The following is a 12,432-nucleotide window of genomic DNA, read 5'->3' as shown; positions in this document are numbered from 1 at the left end:
CCCCCCCCCCCCCCCCCCCAAGAAAAATTTCTCAAATCCAAAACCCTCGACCCCTTCCTCTCATCCGTCCTTTTTTTTCTCTCATAGTTATCATAGCACCTGGAATATACCTGGGCTTGCTAACCACTCGTCTGTTCTTAGATCTCTTTGGTCCTTTAGGTCCACTTCCTTAGACCCTGCCTTTGGAACCCCCAAAGGCGATTCGGTCACCACGGCTCTAGTAGCCTCCCTTCTGGTTCTTTGCCAAATTGTCTCCACTCAACGTCTCCGCGACACTCTTAACAACATTCCACCTCCTGGTCTTCTCTGAACTCTCGTCGGGTGCGCCTTTTTTCGTCCCATTGACGACCCCGGAGATTATTCCCCCGTTCTCTGAGCTGCCGCATAGGACTTCTTTCAAGGTTCTTCCTCTTCAGGGGGAAGGGTCTAGGAGGCTTGGTCCAGTCAACTACGGTTGTGACACTTTTCGTCCTCCCTAACGCGCAGTCGCCTGCCGGTTTTAAAAACTTTTTATTATCTCTCTATCTTCTATTCAAATTGTGCTGAGTTGCAGCGGCATGGTTATGGCACCGACTGCGTGTGTATCGACTGCTGAAGTATGCACCTTCAGAAAAGACTATAGCAATAGTCTGGACCATCTCGGTCTGCTCAGCAGTCATGGGGACAACAATTTGTTGCAATCATCGTTGACTGCCAAGGAACTTGTTTTGGATGTGCTGAAGAAGCGTGCAGCGGAGGTGGATGTGGATAACTGTGATCCTGGTGAGGAGGATGCTTTCTATGTGGCGGATATGGGTGAAGTCTACCGCCAGCATATGCGCTGGAAGATGAACTTGGGCCGTATCAAGCCCTTCTATGGTAGGCCTCTCTCTGCCACTGGATCGCCCACCCTGGAGCCCTGCTAACGCACACCGAACAGCTGTCAAGTGTAACCCGGACCCGGAAGTTCTCCGGCTCATGGCCCAGCTTGGAAACGGTTTCGACTGTGCCTCCAAGTCTGAGATCGAAATGGCCCTTCAGACGGGCATCGATCCTAGCCGCATTATCTATGCGCAGCCTTGCAAGACCAAGTCTTACCTGCGCTATGCAGCCGAGGTCGGCGTCAAGCAGATGACCTTCGACAATGCCGACGAGCTGTACAAGATCAAGGCCACCTTCCCTGAGGCGGAACTCTACCTCCGCATCTTGACCGACGACTCGACTAGCCTGTGCCGGCTGAGCATGAAGTTCGGTGCTTCCTTGGACCAAGCTCGTCCGTTGCTTGAACTGGCTTATAAATTGGACCTCAAGGTTGTTGGTGTGAGTTTCCATGTCGGATCCGGTGCCGAGGATCCTCGTGGTTTCCTCAAGGCCGTGCAGGATGCGCGCATGGTCTTCGACCATGCGGGAGAGATCGGCCATGAACTCCACACTTTGGATGTTGGCGGCGGATTCTGCCAGGACACTTTTGAGAAGTTCGCGGGCATTCTGAGCGAAGCCGTGGACACCTACTTCCCGCCGAACATTCGTGTGATCGCCGAGCCCGGTCGCTACTACGTAGCCACTGCCTATACTCTGGCCGCCAACGTCATTGCGCGACGTGACATTCCGGATCCCGACAATCCTTCTCGCGATGCCTTCATGTTGTACCTGAACGACGGTGTCTATGGTAACTTTTCGAACATCATCTTCGATCACCAGCACCCCATCGCTCAGATTCTCACTTGCGCCTCGGACGGCTCTCAGCCTGGTTCCCCGAACTCTGCGACTTCGGAGGACATCACTTACTCTATCTGGGGCCCTACCTGCGATGGCATCGATGTTATAAGTGAGCGTATTGCCTTGCCTGGCCTGCTGAACACCGGCGACTGGCTATACTTCGAAGAGATGGGAGCCTACACCAAGTGCAGCGCTACCCGTTTCAACGGCTTCTCTGACAACCACGAGGTGATCTATATCTCGAGCGAGCCTGGTGCCTCGGCTTTGCTCAACTACTAGTCTGGAATTTGTTTTGCTCCACAATCGTTTACAATTGTCTTTTTGTTTGGAATTACTTCTTGTTTGGTGACCTCTACCCTTCGGGGGCCGTCTAATATAGTATCTATCGTGCGTTCTCGCTACATATGCGACCGTGCTTTTCGCCCATTAGATTCTAAATTAGAGTAGAGATCGTCTTCTTCGCATCCACGTCGCTTGACTAGATATCTTTTGGTATCTGTTGTACTCGACCCTTTGCTCTATGATTATCGTTGATGCTTTCGACCACAAAATATAAACGATCTTCATGTTTAATTACAGGTGTATCATGCTCTATCATCACATTTACAAGGTATCATGAGAAATAAACGACATCACGGCATCTATGAAGAGCCAGGTCCATCGAAAGTCTAGACCAAGCGCTCCACACTCAACTCCACACCCTCTCCCTCGCCTGCCTGGACCAGCCCACCAGCTTCAAGCTTCTTCTTCCACTTGGCAGACTCGTATCGAGCCAGAATCAGTGTAATGCGGGCAATAACAGCCGGGTCTGCAGTCTCTGCAACCACAGCGGATGGAGTGCAAGTCCAGCGTCCAAACGCCCAGTTGAGAATATAATACTGCACCCCAGACGTCTCGGGCGTCTGTCTCGCACTCAAGTTATCCGATGTCTCCACGGGAAGATTCTGGTTTGAGCAGCGAACAATTCCCTTGATGCGATACACCTCCTCACGGGGCGCCAAAGAGAGAAACCGCTCGAGAGCAGCAACATCGACCGTCTTCCCCTCAACATCAGACTTCAAAACAACAGAAAGAACCTCCACCTCAGACTGATGATCATGCTGATGCTCATGTTCATGTCCATGTCCATGGTCCTCCTTAGCCCCATCCTCGGACTCCTTAAACAAAGCCCCATCAATACCAAGCATCACATCCATATCAACCCGACCCTTATTCGACTTAACCCAAGGCGTGTCGACCTCCAAATCACCCACCCGATCAAGGCAAACATCAAACCGCTCCGGCGAATCCTCCCACTTGTTAAAAACAATCAAGTCGGTATACTTCGCCTGGATCTTCGCCGTGTACGAAGTATCCTCATACCCCTCCCAGTTCTCGACATCAATAACGCTGATCACACCATCGAGGACGTAGTGTCCGCCCTCTTCACGCGCAAGCCGGTTCACCTCCATCGCGAGCGTTGCGGGGAACGCGCTGCCGCTGGTCTCGATGACGATGCGGTCGGGTTTGATTTCGGTGCGGAGCTGGTCCAGGGCATCGCTGAGTTGGCCGACGAGGTTGCAGCAGATACAGCCGTTGAGCATTTCGCGCACGCCGCTGATGGATTGTGTTGAGGCTAGTTGGGAGTCCACGGCTACGTCGCCGAATTCGTTTTTGAGGAGGGCGAGCTTGTAGGTCTTTGGGAGTTGCGGGATTAGGTTGAGGAGGATTGTTGTTTTGCCCGAGCCTAGGAAGCCCGTCACGATTGTTATAGGGATTGGCGCCATTTTTGCGGTGGTTGGCGACTTGTGTTGGTGTCAGAGGTTGTTGCTTTCTGATGTTCGCGGCATCAGGCTATCGCGGGATCGCCGATGGAGGGGCTGACTAGCCCTAGATTAGGTGCCCTAATTACCTCTTTGGGGTTGTAGATACATCGGGCTTCAATTTCAATTAAAAAGAATCTCATTCTTCAAAAGAAGGTAATATGATCGAGTCTCTCGCTCTTCTGGCTAATCATGCTATCAAATGAGATGGTAATGGCAACAAAATACGGAGAATCGTCGGCCTGTAAACAGCAACAAGCGCCAAACAAACCACTCAAAATGAATCAGAACTTGGGTAGTTGCCTCAATGTCTGCTAGATTTTGTTATATTTCGGTACCGGCGCTATCCTCATAATCCCGGGTCACGGTAACGACATCATCATACCAGGAAATAATCACTATGGCCTTAGGCAAATTCTTACTCCCTCATCCCAAGATGGAGCTGATTCGTATTCCTAAAAGTAGGTAGTATAAAAGGCTTACGTGGGATGCAACTTATGTAGGTACTTGTCTAGTTGTATGATGTGTGGCAGGTCGGATCGTTCTGCATGGTGATCTCAGCGGTTGTCCTGTGTATGCATGAGTCAAAAGACAGGCCTATGATATGCACTAATTGGGTAACACTTAGGCCACCCATGGTGACTAGAAAGACACTGACAAGGTAAATGGCCACAAAGAAGTTCCGTGGTCCTCGATCTACTTTCCTTCAGATAAAGTAGAAATACAGGTACATACTCCAGTCCTCCTCCACATCTTGCACGAACTACATACATGCCTCTTAATTTGGGCTTCTTTCCAGATATTAGACTATGTATACGGCCAATATTCTCTTTCAATACCAAGCAAGTGATTCTACTCTCCGTATTAGTGTCCTATACTCGTAATGTATTGCTAGGGCGTAGAAATACATCTTAAGAAGTACGGTGAATGCGAGAGTTGAGATTGAGTAGTTGACAAAGAAACCGTGAAGACTATATACATCGTGACGTATGCAGGCCAGACAGGCCTACAATAATTCAGATCTGGACTACCTTGATTCCCAAAAAAGAGCAGTTGCCCAAATCAAACGCCAACAATCAGATGATATCGCACAAAGTATCAATGTATCAGTGTCTCGAGACGGACCTACTCTTCGACCCCGTTGTTCCCTTGGTCCGTCTATCACTCGCCCTATTCCATGATCGATCCTCAGACTCAGACCGCTCGCGGCGGGAGTGACGTGCCGGTGCACCGCGCCTGGTAACCACCGAGTGGTCGGTGTAATTGGTAGACTGCTGATTGTGGTCTTGGTCAGATTCGGTACCGCCGGACCGATTCATATTTCCGGACTTAGAGCGCATTGTATGTGGAAGAGATTAAAAAATGGAGAGTCCAAGTTGAGTATTGTTAAGTTGAGCGATAATGTGTGAAGTAGAGTAGAGGTATTGGTCCTCTCTTATACAAAGTGGCGGCGGTGGCACACTTGACCCGAATATTGACATTGACTTCATTGTGAACACATCTTGATGCAATATACAAAGGGGCCACTTGATGAATTATCTTATTAACTTAACGATATTGGTTAGTGGATTGTTGAATGTCAACAGATTTGATATATATTTCTACTAAAATAAGTAGCATAACCGACTAGGAACAAAACTCTAAATGAAGGGATGTGGTCGTGCCGATCAAAATTGGCATTCAAATTTGAGATCGTCTCTCATTATTCTACCATATGAATCTATCTCCTCACGTCGGGATCGGATGACAATGAGACGATTTGAATCACAAGCGAAAAGAGCCGCAGGATAAAGTTTCCCCTGGACCTCGGCCCAGCATAGGAAAAGGAAAAAACACACGCGGGGACGAAAAGATTTCGTACCTCGTCACGATGTAAATTACCTGGATTATCTGATATATCTTTCAATCTCACCATTTGTTATAGTCCCAGTCCCTTGGTACCGTCACTCGTATTGGGTTAGCTGCACGCCTTAAATTCCACTGCAAAGGTTCCACTATGTCGGGTTCCAAGATTACCTGTTACTTCGACATCGTCAGCCCCTTCGCATACATTGCGTTCCATGTCCTGCAGGTATGGAGGAATTCTGATAATGTTTCCATATATCTAACATTGTTGTAGAATTCACCCGCCTTTGCGAAATGTGAAATTACCTATATTCCGATTCTGCTCGGAGGTCTCATGAACGCGTGTGGCAACAACCCTCCAATCAACATCAAGAGTGGGTGCATTTCCTGATTATGAGTTGGAGCATTGCAACAATGGGAGCTTATAAGTCTAACTGCTATTCAGATAAGAAAGACTACCTAGGCCAGCAGCGAGTGCGATGGGCGAAATATTTCTCAGTCCCCATTATAGAGGGATTCCCTAAAGGCTTTCCCTTCCGCACACTACCCGTGCAACGTGCGTTGTGTGCAATCTCCCAGCAAGCACCAGAAAAGCTCGCTCCGGTGATTGGGGCGATATTCCACGCGGTCTGGGTTGAAGGCAACACAGCCGTTGGCGAACCCGATGGCTTCGTCCCCGTTATCGAAAGCGTACTTGGGAAGCAGGAAACGCAAGAGATTATGTCTGCTGTAAGTCCATAATCATCCCACCCAAGATTCTAGCTAGTTTAATAAACATGGACCGCAAGGAACAAGCTAACCAAGCCTGTAGATGAACGATGCGGACACCAAGGCTCTTCTGACTGCGAATACTACTCGCTCCTTTGACTCGGGTGCTTTCGGGCTACCATGGTTCGAGTGCACGAATTCTAAGGGCGAGACCGAGGGGTTCTGGGGTGTCGATCATTTGGGCCAAGTAGCTGACTTCCTGGGTTTGGATCGCACGCTCGACAGAGGATTCAGGGCAGCTCTCTAGGGTCGAGTCCCGTGCATTGTGAAGTGTATTTTGAAATTCAACACTCAAATAGTTTCAGTCTCTGCAACATCTTATTATACACGTTAAGTAATGAGCGAGGATCCTGTCCCCTACAGAAGAGATGCGATCAGCGACATTCGGCATCTCCAACAAGCCGTAAAAGACAAAAATGATTCTAGATCTCCAGTCAATGGAGACCAGATCCCAAAACGCCAAGAATGTGCTCTGATTTGTCTACTTCGTTGGCCGTGGGTGCTTATTGCTCATATGCTTCTCTCGCAAAAAGTCACAAATCTGTTCGTTGCTCATTTTATCGATGCGATCGCGTTCCTCCTGGGAAATCTCTAAACATAACACCTTCGTCAACAACCAAGTCTTGTGTTGCTGGGAAACCGCTGGAAACAAAAAATATACCTTCAGATACCGTTTCTTCAACTTCCTTGGCTCCACCTGAAATGTTGTGAATATGATACTGCATGGTCTGTAACGCTCCCTGCGCAGCAGGTAATGCGCCCTCCATTAGAGTATCCTTTGCGGCGACAACCGTCTCCTGGGCGGCCGAGGTAACGGAACTCCCGAACTCCGAAATCGAGCCGCCAGGAGCCATCGAGTCAAATTGTTGTTTTATGCCCGCGAGAACCCCTTCCTGCCTATCGCACCCATCATCGTGATGGAGAGCAGCATTATTAACCTCCACCTCGCTCTCGGATTGCATCCTTTGTTCGAGCGCAACATTGGAATCCAAATACAATGAGTTGTTGGAGGCGTTTGGACTCATCGTAAAGTGTTTGGCTCGCTTGGAGTGTGAATATTTTTCGGATTCAGGGAACGACATGGGGGCGGATAATAGCGAAGTGGAATTATAAGCAGTGATGATAATGGTAAGCCGTAGGGCTGAGCCTGACGTAGGGCTGATTTCGGGTGATTCGGGGCGGGCAGGGTATATAACACTAGAGAGTAGGAGGACTGGCGACGATTGGTGTTTCTGAGTAGGCAGCAAGAATTTCCTTTGGGGTAATTGACCTTGTTTCACTGGACTTTTCCACGTCGGCCAAGATGTTGGAGGTCGATCGTTCCTAACAATGACGTCACTATGTTCCACTTCTGTTGTTCATCGACGACAAGAATACTCTGCACTATTCTGTTCCCAAGTTGGAGCTGGATCTTTGGCTAGGTAATGTTTTGTTGATGTTCTCACTTGTGTTCGAAGTGAAGTTACTTTTATGGGAATATCTTGCTACGAGGAGGGCTAACTCTATGGATCGGTCTAGGCTCCACTTCGTTCAAGGCATCATACTGGATCCTTTTAATGACTGGATTAACCATTCTTGTCGATCGAAAGACTAGAGGGTCAATTTAATATAGGAATTTGCATGTTGTACATGCGATCATCTCCTAAACTTGACTAGTTGTAGATAGCAGCCTGAAGGCCAGGAATGATCTCGAGATCCTTCGGCTTATAGGTATACTTCCCCTTAGAGGAAACCTTGACATCCCGATGTCTTCGCTGCTGCTGTGTTTGTCGAACTGTAACCCACTGCTCGGTCGTGAGGTGCTGCCCAAGTTCGGTGAACGCATTAGTAGTCAAGCCAAGCCTTTGAAGAAGGGGGCTGTTCTGGATGGGGTCAAGGACAACGTGGTTGTTGGGGCTATATTCCATTAGAATCTAAGAACTGTGTATGCAGGATATGTGAAAGAACTTACCGAGCAAAGTAGAGAACGCCCAACCGGTCAATATGGGCTTGGTCAGCAGGTGGCGCATGCACCCGATGAATACTCGACTTAATCAAACCACCAGTGAGCGCGGTCAAAGCATCGCATGTGTTGATAGTAATGGTTCCATCCTGGGGCTTCACCCACTTCCATTGACCCTCTGCATTGAGGATCTGAAGTGCGGCTACTGGTTGCCGGAATAGAAGAGTCACTGTACCCAAGTCTGTGTGACCGGGACTGTAGAGCTCGCCGACCTTCTTGTTATCCTCGGCGCTACGGGCAGCGTAATGCATATAGCGCAGATGGTCCTCGCCCTTGACGTCATATTGGTGATCGCGGACTAGCTGATTCTCATCGGGCAACTCGAGCAGGATTGCGAAGAGGCGGAGAAGCTTCTCGACGACTTCGGTATGACATTTCTATAGCTTTGGTTAGTTAGAGGAACGGGTGAAGCTAATAAAAGGGAAATCACCCGACTGAAAGTTTCAATCTCTTTAATATTGTCGGCAAGGACAGAAGGCTGGGGTCGCACGTGGTGACCGTCAAACTTTGGGAGATTATACACCTGGACATTATCCTTGACGCCATTTCCGAGGCTGAGATAGCATGTGTTAGTACTAATCGCATTTGTCCCTGGAAGCGACTTGGCTCTTACATTCGGTGTCCAGCAGGACGGTAAGAGTTGTATTCGCCCCTTTCAAGGTCACTGGCACTGTGGAACTTGAGTTTCTCCTCAAGCGGAAGGGCATAAAACTCTCGCCCTAGAGCGAACTGGTTGTCGATCTCTTCTTGGCTGATGTTGAAGTTTTTCACATAGAAGAATCCTGTTTCCAAAGTATGATTAGCACTCAACCTAGATTCCAAGTCCAATCAAAGTCTAGCTTGGGGACGTTGGAGGATGGGGCCGGTCTCGTATAGATTGCGGGTTTGGCATGGAGCAGATTGGGGAACCAACTTACCAACATTTCTGACAGCATGATCGAGCTGCTTGACAAGGTCTTCCTTTCCTCCTGGCTGTTCATACTGGCTCAGATCTAATGTGATAAGTTCGGCCCAGTCAACTAATCCCGGGGAGCTGTCAGCAAGACGAAGACACCAAGAAATCAAGCATTACGCACGGTCTTCCTTGGTCACAGGGACCTGGTCATATTTTTCAATGTATTTGCTTGGCATCTTGAATAATAAATGTTTCTGAGAGGTGATTACCGAGTATGTATCTGCAGCGACTTCAACTTACTCGTTACCACAACAACACCTCCTTAGGAAGGACGCATCATATATAAGTCCATTCGCACTTTATTCCGATCGTATACCCCGCATCAGATGCCCGGAGGGATTTATAAAGAGCACGCAATAAATTCGTCCGATGAGGCCTAAGATAACGGGTAGTTTTAGGCTTTTGGTGTGGTAGACCGGGATGCGCGCACGCCATCATGCGTAAGCATGTCGCCTCCGCTGGCGCATTAAAGTAAATATAAACTATGCTAGCTTCGGTTTCAGACCTCCTTTGGTCCTATAAATGGTCGATTTTGGCAATCTAGATTTGATGAAGGTGCGATGGTGACAGCGGGTGGGGGAATTGGTTAACATCTCCACAGGTAGCTGCTTTTTATATGCCGAGATGCTATAGCAGCTATAAGAAGTAATGGCGATAGTCTATAATTCAGTGATCTTTGTCTTTAGCACATTTGGGAGCAGCATCGGACGTCTGCCGAACCGTTCTCATGTCTGACCTGAAGGGCAAGGGTGGGAAATTGTCCCCTTTAGGACTTTTCAAAGAGATATTTAATTGGTACCCTTCATCGTATCCTGCCGAGGAGAGAAAGTGAGGATATCAATGTTTAGGAATATACCTGCAGGGATATGCTAACCTTTTTAGATTACTATTCAAGCTGGACTTGTCAATTCTGATATTTGCCTGTCTCTGCTGTAAGTACACAAGTCCAAATGAGCATCTCAGAAGATCAACTAACGAATCTAGTCTTTGTCAAGTATCTGGGTAAGCCTATTTCCATGGTAATTGCCCTTTGACTCGATACCAATATATCGCAGACCAGACAAACATTAGCAATGCGTATGTTAGTGGTCTGAAGGAGGACTTCGGCCTGTACGGCAATGAGCTCAACTACTTCAACGTCTGCTACTTTACATCATATGTCCTATTCCAAATCCCCGGACTACTTCTCATGTCACGCCCGAAGCTGTGAGTTTTAGCAATTGACATGTCTTCCCACTCATGTCAAGCCACTGACATATTTTATAGGGCTCGCTGGTTGTTACCTACCCTTGAAGTCCTTTGGGGTATCTGCACATTTGCCCAGAGTCGTGTCACCAACGTGCACCAGCTCTATGCCCTTCGTTTCTTGGTTGGCATGTTCGAAGCACCTGTCTTCGCTGGAACTCATTTTATTCTTGGTTGGTTCAACAAATATATATGGTTGTCTGGAACTGTACTAACTATAATGAAGGTTCATGGTACACGGGTCCCGAGCTATTCAAACGAGCCGGAACATGGTTCATCTGCAACCCGCTCGGTTCGATGGTTAGTGGATACCTACAGGCAGCTGCTTATACCAACCTCTCTGGCGTCGGCGGTATGCCAGGTTGGAGGTGGCTGTTCGTAATCGACGGAATATTCACTATCCCCGTGGCCTTACTCGGCTTCTTCATCTTCCCCGGTATTCCTGGATCACCCAGACCATTCTATATGACAGAGCGTGATGTTGCATTGGCCAAGGAAAGAACTGTCAGAGCCAAAATTCGCCAGCCTGGCAAGATGAGTCTCGACGTCTTCAAGAGGAGTTTCAAGAGATGGCACATCTGGGTCTTTATCACTTGCTACGCGTAAGTTTGGGGAGTGTTTAGCTTTTGAGCAGTCAATAAGCTAACGTCGATTTTAGTTGCATGATCATCTGCTCTTATCCGAGCAGCTATATGAGCCTATGGCTCAAACAAGAGGGATACTCCGTGACTCAAATTAATAAACTGCCAACTGTCACATACGCTATTAATATCGTGTCCTCCTGGCTAGGAACGACATTAGCAGCAATTTATCCTGCGTGGATTATTTACACCATTGCGTCGGCATGCTGTCTATTTTCGACATTATGCATGATAATTTGGAATATTCCTACAGCACTGAAGTAAGATACATTGTTAATGAGTCCTCAGATCGAGTCCGTGGTACTAACAGATCTACTCAAAGATTCGTTGCCTGGTATGTCTTCGGAGCGGCTGGATGCTTGAGTCCAATCCTATACTCCACCATCAATATAATAGTGAGGGATGATGCCGAGGAGCGCGCTCTCATCATGGTACGCCCATTTCCTCTATTCAATGCAAAAAGGAATTTAAATTGACCACCATCTGACTTCTACTATAGGGCTCCATGATGACCTTTGGCTATTCGTTCAACATCTGGGTTCCTTTGCTGGCATACCCAACTGCTGGCCCCGATGGTGCGCCGAGATGGCGAAAGGGATGGCCAATATCATTCGTCTTTTTCTTCCTACTATGGGCTGGTTTCGTGGCCTCTGTTTACATATGGCGAAGGTAAAGCCCCATTGATAGCTATTCGTGGAAATTCAACTGACATATATCCTAGGGAGCAAAAGAAAGAAGCCTTGGAGTCACCCCAGGAAAGTAGTGATGAGGAAACGGACACTGTGATAGTTGATGGGACACCGGCATTAAAGAACTGAATTAAACTTTGCGGACTTTTTGCGATTATTAAGTCCTTAGGTAGAGAATAAGAGGTTTCCTGTCATAGGATCTAATGTTTGTCATTATTTAACTCACAGCTCTAGCTAGGATACCTGACTGCAAAGGCCCCATAACAGAACCGGCTTCGTCGTATGTATGGATCTTCCGTTGTGATTCGCAATGACTGGTTTACGAAGGATAAAGGGGAGAGAATATGATTTAATTGCTAGTGATCTGTAATCTCGTTGCGGACACCTTCGTGGCATTGTTCATGTTGGAGAGTGACTTCAGACCTCCAGAAGTAAAGTGAAGGAAAAGTGAGACCCTTGTTACAACCTGTCCCTGGACTGGCGAGTTACAAACTAGGCTAAAAAGACCACTATATCTGAGCATTACGCTCAGATATTCCAGGCTCCGATATATATAGTACGAGTCATGACAACCCGTGTGACAAATTCAGGACCAAACTTTGAGTGCCGTGGTCATGACAATCTGATTGATCAACGTTCACCACTTCTATGGACACTGATTATTTCAAGGCCTTCGATGTTAACCACTCTAGCTGAGGCACGGCTTCTGGTAATCGCATAAAGAGCCGTAGTCTATAAGGTTGTTGTTTAGCGTGAATCCCAATTATTGGGCTGTTTTTCTCAGCCA

General features: G+C 47.9%; 7 protein-coding genes across 7 annotated transcripts; 3 read left to right on the top strand and 4 right to left on the bottom strand.

Moving 5' to 3' along the window:
• Positions 1–557: 557 nt before the first annotated feature.
• On the top strand, positions 558–1,977 carry PEX2_034280 (type III PLP-dependent enzyme; the record flags this gene model as incomplete). Its single annotated transcript, XM_016740703.1, has 2 exons — positions 558–858; positions 920–1,977. 2 exons carry the CDS (start codon positions 558–560, stop codon positions 1,975–1,977), a joined length of 1,359 nt encoding a protein of 452 aa, XP_016601316.1.
• Positions 1,978–2,366: 389 nt separating this feature from the next.
• PEX2_034270 (CobW-like GTP-binding protein) lies at positions 2,367–3,464 on the bottom strand (the record flags this gene model as incomplete). Its single annotated transcript, XM_016740702.1, has 1 exon — positions 2,367–3,464. One exon carries the CDS (start codon positions 3,462–3,464, stop codon positions 2,367–2,369), a length of 1,098 nt encoding a protein of 365 aa, XP_016601315.1.
• A 2,032-nt stretch (positions 3,465–5,496) lies between these two features.
• PEX2_034260 (putative 2-hydroxychromene-2-carboxylate isomerase) lies at positions 5,497–6,360 on the top strand (the record flags this gene model as incomplete). The annotated part of the gene is made up of 4 exons (XM_016740701.1): positions 5,497–5,571; positions 5,620–5,719; positions 5,791–6,074; positions 6,157–6,360. The coding sequence occupies 4 exons, from the start codon at positions 5,497–5,499 to the stop codon at positions 6,358–6,360; spliced, it is 663 nt and encodes a 220-aa protein (XP_016601314.1).
• A 310-nt stretch (positions 6,361–6,670) lies between these two features.
• On the bottom strand, positions 6,671–7,195 carry PEX2_034250 (uncharacterized protein; the record flags this gene model as incomplete). The annotated part of the gene is made up of 1 exon (XM_016740700.1): positions 6,671–7,195. The coding sequence occupies one exon, from the start codon at positions 7,193–7,195 to the stop codon at positions 6,671–6,673; it is 525 nt and encodes a 174-aa protein (XP_016601313.1).
• A 570-nt stretch (positions 7,196–7,765) lies between these two features.
• PEX2_034240 (Oxoglutarate/iron-dependent dioxygenase) lies at positions 7,766–9,246 on the bottom strand (the record flags this gene model as incomplete). Its single annotated transcript, XM_016740699.1, has 6 exons — positions 7,766–8,009; positions 8,065–8,492; positions 8,546–8,669; positions 8,729–8,897; positions 9,033–9,134; positions 9,192–9,246. The coding sequence occupies 6 exons, from the start codon at positions 9,244–9,246 to the stop codon at positions 7,766–7,768; spliced, it is 1,122 nt and encodes a 373-aa protein (XP_016601312.1).
• A 551-nt stretch (positions 9,247–9,797) lies between these two features.
• On the top strand, positions 9,798–11,774 carry PEX2_034230 (Major facilitator superfamily domain, general substrate transporter; the record flags this gene model as incomplete). The annotated part of the gene is made up of 11 exons (XM_016740698.1): positions 9,798–9,898; positions 9,953–10,002; positions 10,055–10,072; positions 10,126–10,276; positions 10,337–10,488; positions 10,542–10,917; positions 10,974–11,040; positions 11,245–11,290; positions 11,353–11,387; positions 11,456–11,625; positions 11,678–11,774. The coding sequence occupies 11 exons, from the start codon at positions 9,798–9,800 to the stop codon at positions 11,772–11,774; spliced, it is 1,263 nt and encodes a 420-aa protein (XP_016601311.1).
• A 220-nt stretch (positions 11,775–11,994) lies between these two features.
• On the bottom strand, positions 11,995–12,168 carry PEX2_034220 (uncharacterized protein; the record flags this gene model as incomplete). Its single annotated transcript, XM_016740697.1, has 1 exon — positions 11,995–12,168. The coding sequence occupies one exon, from the start codon at positions 12,166–12,168 to the stop codon at positions 11,995–11,997; it is 174 nt and encodes a 57-aa protein (XP_016601310.1).
• Between the last annotated feature and the right edge of the window lie 264 nt (positions 12,169–12,432).

This window comes from Penicillium expansum, assembly GCF_000769745.1.
Source record: "Penicillium expansum strain MD-8 chromosome Unknown contig106, whole genome shotgun sequence".
In the NCBI taxonomy this organism is placed as follows: domain Eukaryota; kingdom Fungi; phylum Ascomycota; class Eurotiomycetes; order Eurotiales; family Aspergillaceae; genus Penicillium; species Penicillium expansum.
The sequence above is the reverse complement of the archived record's forward strand: the minus strand, read 5'-3'. Positions and strand labels throughout refer to the sequence as shown.